Below are 9,440 nucleotides of genomic sequence, written 5' to 3'. Positions count from 1 at the left end.
TTTCTGTCAGTTTTTGAATAATTATACTTCGCTAGTTCACGCAGGGTCAGGTCACAACAGGAGACGCATTACTGAATTTGGCTTTAGTTTTTCCTTTACAGACGGCAGGGTTGGGAAGGGCAGCTCTTCACAAGTGACAAAGAAGTCAATCTGACACTGGGTTGTAATCTAAATAAAACCATGAGATGCAATCAATCTCCTTCTCTAATGTTCCTGGACAATCATGATGCCAATTCCCCCCTTGTTTTACATCTCCTCATCATCTGTAGCAAGCATTTCCTAAAATTTTCCGGTGCTTGCAAACATTCATCACCTGAAAAACAGGTGATTCAGGAATATCGCAAGGAGGAAATTAATCTTGAAGGGATGAAGAAAAACTTCTGGGAAAAAAAAAAATACGTGATGCATTCTGTGTCAAGAGGCTAGCCCATCAGGCATGAGGCAGTGTGAGGTCCGAATCATTCCTGAAATTATCCCTGCTCCACGACAGAGGCAGCACAAGCACTGTGAAACTATTCCCTCCTACTCTGCCTCACCAAAGAATTAGATTAAATTAAACTGGTCTTTAAGAGAAAAAAATAAAATGTGATCGATGACTTCATAACAGGGCTCTAAAACAGCAGACATCGTTCACAAAATATGTGTACTGCATATATTGCTAAATATAATTACTGCAGCAGTATCAACCTTTTCTTCCTAAGGACAGACACCCAGCCTTGCAAACACCCTGCTGCTGGTAGCTTGCCACAAAGTCTCTGCAGGAGGCAGACCTTGAAGAGAAAGACAACTCCTAGAGTCTGCGTTAGCCCAAAATGTCTTGTGAGAGTTTGTACACACCAGTGCGTGCTGCTGATCCCTCGGTGCTCTGAGCACGGAGTCTGCAGAGAAGCCAGTGAGGTGAGCGTCGCAGCCAACACCTGGCCTGGAAGCCACTTCCAGTTGCTAGAAGAGCTTGCTGTGCTCAGACAGCCATGTGGATATTGGGGAAATAGATGCAGCTTCTCAACACATGCTATAAGCTATTGCGTCGTCTTGAACTATTTTTCTTCCCAGGTAAATCAGCCATTGTGACAAACAGTGCCTAGTGGTACTGCCTGAAGTGGCAAAAGCTGTCCTGGAGAAGTAGTTTGGAATACATTTTTTTGTACTTGGTTCGCCCTTCCACACATGAAGTCTTCCCAGGTGATGTCTAAAGTGGAAAGTGGGTGCAGAAATACCAGTTCTGTTTCTGTGCCCACTAGATCTGCTTTTACTGGGCTGACGCTAGGGGTTTTCTGCGCAGGAATTGCACGCCCTCCCTTGGTAGCGTGGCCTCGATACCGGCAGATGACACGGTAGGAATGCGAGTGTAAATGGTGCGTGTGAGCTGAATGCCCAAACCTGACTGTTCTCAGAGGGTGTTTGCCCCAAAGCTGATAATGCCAAGAGGAAACTAACAATAACAAAGTTTGCTTAATACAATGATCACCCAGATTAAACAGCGAGTGCCTTTTGGGGAAAGGAGTTAGCCTGAAGAGAGGTGTCCTCCCCATCGCGCTCAGCAAGCAGCTGCCACCCACAAGGGGACCCTCAGCAAGAGGCCACCAGCTGGGACCCCCCCTCTCTGGGGAGCAGGTGGGAACCCGGGGTACATTTTTGGCAGCACGTGGGGTGGCTTGCACAAGAATGTGTGCCCACATCTCCAGCTAGCATTTAGGAACAGGGGTACCTGCGCTCCCAAGAGTGGGAAGTAAACCACACTTCTGGCAAGAGGCTGGGAGGCGCTCATGGAGGTGCGTGAATGTGTACGTGGGATTAAAATCTGGGGAATTTGGCACAGCAGGATATTTAGGAAATTTGCTGGTGCTTATTAACACTTTGTAAGCATCTAGTATTGTGGTTTATGTTGTACCGCTGACACTGATCCACAGAACATAGTTCACTGATTACTGACAAATTACATTTCTGTCTTATTTCAGTCCCGAGTGTTCAAAGGTATGTTGCAGTGATGTACCAGATTAAGTATCAACAGAAATGCTGTAGTATATTAGCCGTTAACTACCTTTCTTACTACTATTCCTGTCAGAAGAACAAGGCAACAGGCTCTAACCAGGTCGATGATACTAGTAGCCAAATGTATTACCTGTCAGTGGTAAAGTACATATATGCGAGGAATGAGCTTGCGATGACTATGAAGACTATGAAGACTATGAAGATGGTGCTGCCCATTTGAAAAAGTCTCTTTATCATCAATATTTGTGGCTACATTTATCAACTACAAAGGACTCCCTCAAAGCACAATTGCTCTTTTTCTGAGTCATGGATCTAGTTCACTTTCTCCTCAATTACATAATAAAGTAAAGAAAGCCTAATATGTTGAATTTTTTTTATATTTTATATGGTGGAAGTGGCAGAAAAAAATTTTAAAATTTAAATGGACAGGCTAGGTGCAGTATTAGAATTCCAGCTATGGACTGGTGCTGATGCATTCTGTCCATCTGCCACCTGCAAAGTACGTTAAGTCACCGACTAGCTACTCAACTACAAAAATCAGTCTTCAGAGAGGGTCTGCTTTCAGTTCTGGCAGGTTTTCTGGAAGAGCTTCAATAGCTGAGGTAGCTGTGGACAGAGTAAATACAGATATTCAGAATTTACAGATGGATACTAACAGGTTCTACCTAAGTGCTGAGCAAAGAACTTGTCGGAGATTTCTGAGATATGAGACAATTGAATAACTTCAAGTCAACACAAGAGGATCTGCAGACACTTGCAACTTGCAACTAAGCCCAAGCAAACGCTGAAGCCTTTCCGAAAATGCTTGAAAATAGCTTTTATTGGATTGCTGCTGACTGGTTTAAATACTCCACTGCCTACTGATGATTTCCTGAGAAGCCTTGAGTACGATCCTGCTTCACAGGTATTTTATGACCAGAAGTTCAAATAAAATCTCAGTTTTCAAAGAACTTGGAGAAGAAAGTAATTTTCAAAATAAAGAGGAATGTATTTCGGCAATATGTTCACCACCACTGAAAGCAAAGACTACAGGCTTAACCTGGCGCAACCCTGGCCCCACTTCCAGTGAGATGCCAGCATTGAATAATCGCTATCCAAAATGACAAAGCAAATTTAAGGAAGCTACTGTGAGCCCCGTCTGAACCATTCACAAGCCTTCGCTTCGGGACTGGTTACTGTAGTACTTCAGAAGATGCTGAGTGCCAGCAGGCACATGCTCGTTCCGTTAGTCCTTCAGTCACGTAGGTAGGCTCATAGCAGAATCTGCTCTTGATTCATGACCACCCCAGCACTAGGAGGAACCTAGGAGATCTCAAAGATCTGTTTTGTCACATGAGCAAAGGAGGACAGAAGGTTAGACGGACAATAGACTTAATGGATTTAGATTTGTAGAATATTGGAACATTTTTTGGATAATTTGGGTGTTAGCCTCAGCCACAGGGGAAAAATATCTTCCCAGGCAAAACTTAGCAAGATTAAATTCAATGGCAATAAATAGATAAAGAATCAGATGAGCATTCATTTATCACAAAGTAAAGATGTTCAAGCTAAAATTAAGCAAAGGACCACAAATGATTACAAGAACCTAACTCCCAACACATACATGGGTAATTAACAGGATGAACTGAATAATTATTTTGGAAGCATAAATTGCATCAAAGTGGTTTTACTACAATCTGGTGGAAAATATATGGATAACAAAATATTCAGATCACTACTCAGGCTATTTCTGAAGGACAAGCTGGTCAAAGGAAAGAACAGTGATCTATATATTAAAAGCAATTAAACAAAAAAAAGAAAATGTCATGAATGGACATGGGAGAATATTCTGAGTGACAAATCATGAAATTAGGTATTAAATAGTTTTTGCTACAGGCTATTTGGTCGTGTTAAAAGGATGGCTTGCTTCTTAATCTTTTACCTTCTTAGTTATGTGATATAAGGAAAGCACTCTTGGAACTTCATCTAAAAAGCATATGCCAACACCGTATTTATTACATGTCCAAACTCAGAATTTCATAGCTAAACTGAAGTTGGCACAGGCTGGGAGAAAAACCTGTATTAAAACTGATATGTAACCAAAGGGAAAACAGGCATAATACAAGATATGAATTACATCCTAAAAGCTGCAGAATATTCAGAAGGTGAGCTAAAAGTTACATTGACAATGGATATTTACCCATGTGAAGAGCAGAAAGGAGTAATTAAAAAAATTTATTTCAGAGAAAGCAGAAAGTTTAGATAAATTTCTGTTCTAGATTTTTGGCAAAAAAAAACAACAAAACATTAGTATCAGAAAATTCTAACAATAACTAAGGAAAGCCTTAAACATAGGAACTAAAGTAAGGCGTTTTTTAAATCAGCAGCTCCAGATAGCTTGCATCCAAGAATTTTAAGAGCTGGCAAAGGAGACTTGTGTGCTGTTAATGTGGATTTTCCATAAGCTTTGAGAAATCTGGGGAAGCTCAGAAAAAAAAAAATCTCACAGAAAGCTGAGGTGGCGCCAATATCAGAAAAATGTAAGAAAGGAACAAAATCAGGAATTTACTGTCAACCTTGCATTAATCCCAGGGGAAAAAAATAAAACAAAAGAACAACTGAATCCTTGGTAGAGGAACAAGAAAAAAATGACAACACTTAAATAACACAGATCAAATATATGAAACGCACCTTTTGACTTTATTTCTCTTACCATTAGAGCATATGTTTGGTAGACAATAGGAACAGTATTGATCTAACATATTTGTATATGGACTTATTCGGTATAACACCTAGAAACTGGCTTAGTTGTGCACATATAATTCAATGTAAGTAAATAAAAAATTAAGGTTACAGGTGTGTGTCATCAATGAGGAATCAGTCAGACGTCTTTCTAATTGAATCCCACTGGAATTAGTTCTTGGCACCAAGCTACTTAACATTTTATTGGGAAATAAAGTTTACTAATGATATTCACAAACGCTCTAAGTAAATAGTGTAGCTGTAGACAGCTGATTTGGAATCATCTGTATTACTGGAAACATCAAGTGCTTTAGCATGATTGGTGTGAGGTTATGTATTTAAGAATGATGAATATAAAACACTTCTAGAATGGAAAACTTCCTCAGGAAGTAGTTGGAACAGCTGATAACAGCGTAAACATGGATTCCTTATGCATAATTGAGTTCAAAGTTGTTAATGTAATTGTTAATCGGATCAGAAAACAAACTACCAGAAACAAAAGCTGCTTTCACTGCAGGGAGGAAGGGGCTGGAGAAACAGGACTATCACCAAACAGATTTTCCAAGTATGGATTGCGATTGGCAAAGGAAGCTGTAACAGGATGACTACTTCTGTATTCATGTTTATTGAAGCTGCTTTATCAGAACACACCATCAAATTCAGAAACAATGCATTAGCAAATGAGAGACTACAAAGAGCAAGTACAAGTGATCCAGCTACAAAACAAATCCAAAACTGAGCGGTGCAGTAATTGGCATATAAAAGTTATGCATCTCATGTGAAATTTAAGGACCATTTGAAGACCCATGAAGTATTTGATCATGGGAAAAAAATATATAAATAGCAGTGTGACACCTGAAACAAAATTCAGGTTAAAACACCAAGCAGGCTTTTTTGAACAGATGTAGTAATTACTAAACTTCCAAAGGTGGCAGTTAATTTTGCTAACGTTATGCACGTCTGTGATTACTGGACAAGATACCCACAGCTAGAATTGATATACTATTTTTAAAAGCTAATTGCAATGATCTTACTATCACCCATTGTTTCTTAAGTTATGACACCCATTTCTCCATCAGGTTAGTAGCAACGGAAGCAGGATGGGCATACTTCGAGCACGAAGTTTTGCGGCTGGCACTTTTTTTTTTTTTTTTTGCACGCTGGACGTCCAGGCCACACCAACGAATGCTCCCGTCAGGAAAACATCCCTCTGGAGCACAACCCGAAGGAAGGAGTTCAATAAACAAAATTAAGTAAAGTTCCTGGGCCCGGGAGGGAATGAAAGCAGGATTTTTGCTCAACACCACTTAAAGCCTCAGCTGTCTGGCCTCCCCTGGGGCAGGAGAGGCGGAGGGCCGCGCTGACACCCCGTTGAGCAGCCCAGGACCCGTCCCCGTCCCCCAGCACCACCACGAAGCTCTCCCAGCCGGTTCCGGTGCTGCAGCGGGGGTGAAAGGTCCCGCAGCTCCCGGATGGAGGCGGTGCGGCCCTGCACAGCGGCGCCCCGCCCGCTATATAAGCGTGGCCCCGCGGCCGGGCCCTCCTCTCGCCGCGCAGCCCGCTCCGCCGCCGCCGCCGCCTCCTGGCTCACCGCTGTTCGCTGGGCCCCGCGCCGCCCCCGCCCGGGAATAAGTCGGTCAGGAAGGCCCCGCTGCCGCCATGGTGAGGCGGGGGGAGGGAGCGGGGAGGGAAGGAGCCGGGAGCCGAGCGGGGCTGGGCTGCGGCAGGCTCGGCGCCGGCTGCGGGCCCGGGGGCCGCGCTGCGGAGGGGAGGCGGCTGCGCGCTGCCCGGCTCCGAGCTGGGGCGCCGCGCGGAGGTCGGGGGGCTCCGGGGGGCGCTGCCTTTCCTGAGGGCTCCCCGCGAGGGCTCCGCTCCCTTCCTTCCTTCTTTCCGGCCGCCCTTCCTCCCGCGGGGAGCCGTGCCGGGGCGGGCCGCAGCGGGCATGGCGCTGCCGCTCCCGGCGCCGCGTGGCCGGGACTCGGCCGGCGCCGGGCTCCCGGGGGGGGACCCGCGGTGCGGGGCTGGGCCCGGGGGCGTGCGGCCGGCGTTAGGAGGGGCGCCGCGGTGCCGTCACCTGTTTTTCAGACTCTTCTGTTCTTAAATTCGGTCTCCTCGGTGGGCTAATTGACTTCTTCGGGCCAGATGCCTCTCTTTGTTCTCGCTGTTCAGGTTTGCGCCTGTGGAGTCGATATCTTCCTAAATTGATTTGTGGCGAGGTTGCTAGGTGTATAAAATCTTAAAGGTGTTTATTTTGAGTCCAAGGAGGATCAGCGTCTGGACAGCCTGCTTTATATATAGGCAAGCCAGGGAGGGATAGCGTTGCAGCTTGCCTCTTCTTCCTGCTGTTCTTCCTCGGAGCAGTTACAGCATTCACCATCCTCCGTGTTCCCTCTGTCTGCTCCGTACCCTTGTATCTCCCTGATAATGCCATCTGCTCGGTCCGATAAATAGTCCCTAAGCTAAGTCGTTCTTGACAGTCCACACTTATGTTTTTTAAAAGGTTGCACTGTGGTGTTAGTTGGTGCTGACCGTAGGGTTTGATATTTACACCTTTGACATTTTAGGCGTTTAAGGATACTGGCAAGGCACCTGTGGAACAAGAGGTGGCAATTCATCGCATCAGAATTACTTTGACAAGTCGCAACGTGAAATCACTTGAGAAGGGTGAGTGAGACCTGTTTTTGTTTTAACTGGGGTAGCTTTTTAAGTAACTGATACATATGATGTATTGCAAAATGTAATATGTTGAAACTAGTTGGAATTAGAGATCTTAGCATTTGCCTGTTTGTATGAGACTTCAGCTGACAAAGTTAGCCGTGTGAAGGGCTTCATGTGCTGATAGGTAGGTTCTAATTTAATTTATAATGGAGACTAGTGTGTAGGGTTTTTCATTGTACTGAAAGTGCACACCATCAGTATGAATGTCAGAGTGCAGTTTCTGTCCCGCAATTCTTGCGGGGATTTTAGGTGTTACTGGTGGAACGGGTAAGAACCAGAAGGCACGTTTCTTGTTTGTTATTTTGTCGTCGTTGTTGTTAAGTGGTCAGTTACAAGTTTAACATGCAGCAAGGAGTTTTGTCTTGTTTAGGAACTGACTTTGCTAGTGTTTTAGCTATATGCTGTAAATATTGTAGAATCAATGTTTGTTGCCTGGTCTTTGGGGTTCTGACAGCTTAAATGTAGCTTAACGTGTAGTAAGAGCTGTTGGCTGCTGTTACAAGGTGATTTTGTGAGCTGTGGGGTAAGCCTTCCACTTTGATGCAGTTGGCTATGAAGAGAACTCTTAGACGTGAATCACAGTGATCACTCTATACGCTATTCCGAGCCAATGTGTCTTTTCTTAATCTTCACTTAAAACAAACAAAAAGCTCCCAAGCCTGAAACTATTTTGTATTTTTTTCAGTCTGTGCCGACTTGATCAGAGGTGCTAAGGAGAAAAACCTAAAGGTGAAAGGACCTGTTCGCATGCCCACCAAGGTACGGAAACTTCCAAGACAGGAAAAAACACTTTTTTTTTCTGCAAATGAGCACTGAGAACATCTTTTTTAGAACAAAAGTTGAGATGAAAAGCAGTACTGCTAAATTGAGGGCGATATAGTGTGAACAGATAATGACTTGACAAGGTGCTTTGACACTTGGGACAGCTGTGTAGTAGTGCCATAAATGTTGAAAAGGGAAGGGGCTTCTGTGTGCCTCAGCCTGATACCTGGTGTTTATGATCTCGCTGCAGACTCTGCGAATCACTACCAGGAAGACACCTTGTGGTGAAGGTTCGAAGACCTGGGACCGTTTCCAAATGCGCATCCACAAGCGGCTCATCGACTTGCACAGCCCTTCTGAGATCGTGAAGCAGATCACTTCTATCAGCATCGAACCAGGTGTAGAAGTCGAAGTCACTATTGCCGATGCCTAAAAGATGGTCATCTACTCTGAATAAAGCCGATTTACAAATTTTCTTGGCGGTGCGTTTTTATACTTGTGCCCAGAGTCTCTGGTAGTCCGCTGATTTTCGTGAAGAAAGGCAGCAGAAATCATAATCAGCGTGCTTTGGGGGAGGACAGCATTTTGGTGATCTTTTGAGGATGAATACGTCAATTGCAACACGAGGAAGATGAAACTTGGGCATCACAGTTTCTTTAGAGTTTGACTGTATGGACATACACAGCACTTGAATCCTTCATGGAAAAAAAAATCAGTAATTTAATTCTGGCTGAAATCATAGACAAGCAATAGCATTAAAACTGATGCCTAGGTAAACTTACAGGGTTTTGAATTTTTTTGCTATGCAAGACTGAACTAAAGCAGCACTTTTTTCCCCACACTTTTCACAGTCCAATAGTTGAGGCTGTTAAAAAATAAATAAATCTGTGGTGATTAGAAAGAACTTGCTATATTCAACATAGACTTGTTTGTAGAACCACAGTCAAAATGAAGCCGTGGAACTATAGTTTTTTTGAGGTTTAGATTTTCATAGATGGAATATTAAAAGCAATGTAAAATGTAAACTATACTTTGTTATGTAAAGCAACAAAGTATCCATTTGTTGCTACTTGGGGCTCTCAGGTGTGGTTGTGTGGGCTTGGGTTTATTCTGCAAACTAATCTTTTAAGGAAAGGTGATTCTTAAATGTACAAGAGGTAAAGCCCTGAGTCAGGTAATGCCCTTCATGCATTTAAGATGAGGCTGCCATTCTAGCTTCTGCCCTGAGCACATTGGAGAACTGTAAT

The 9,440-nt window shown here is 43.8% G+C and overlaps 1 protein-coding gene and 1 non-coding gene across 2 annotated transcripts; both read left to right on the top strand.

Moving 5' to 3' along the window:
* The first annotated feature begins 6,219 nt into the window (after nt 1–6,219).
* Nucleotides 6,220–8,668, top strand: RPS20 (ribosomal protein S20). Its single transcript, XM_035553168.2, has 4 exons — nt 6,220–6,375; nt 7,278–7,377; nt 8,117–8,190; nt 8,444–8,668. The coding sequence occupies exons 1-4, from the start codon at nt 6,373–6,375 to the stop codon at nt 8,624–8,626; spliced, it is 360 nt and encodes a 119-aa protein (XP_035409061.1). The 5' UTR covers nt 6,220–6,372; the 3' UTR covers nt 8,627–8,668.
* Nucleotides 7,979–8,044, top strand: LOC118251305 (small nucleolar RNA U54). The gene has a single exon (XR_004779750.1). It is a non-coding gene; the product is annotated as a small nucleolar RNA U54 (small nucleolar RNA).
* Nucleotides 8,669–9,440: the final 772 nt, after the last annotated feature.

This window comes from Cygnus atratus, chromosome 2, assembly GCF_013377495.2.
Source record: "Cygnus atratus isolate AKBS03 ecotype Queensland, Australia chromosome 2, CAtr_DNAZoo_HiC_assembly, whole genome shotgun sequence".
Classification (NCBI taxonomy): Eukaryota; Metazoa; Chordata; class Aves; order Anseriformes; family Anatidae; genus Cygnus; species Cygnus atratus.
The sequence above is the reverse complement of the archived record's forward strand: the minus strand, read 5'-3'. Positions and strand labels throughout refer to the sequence as shown.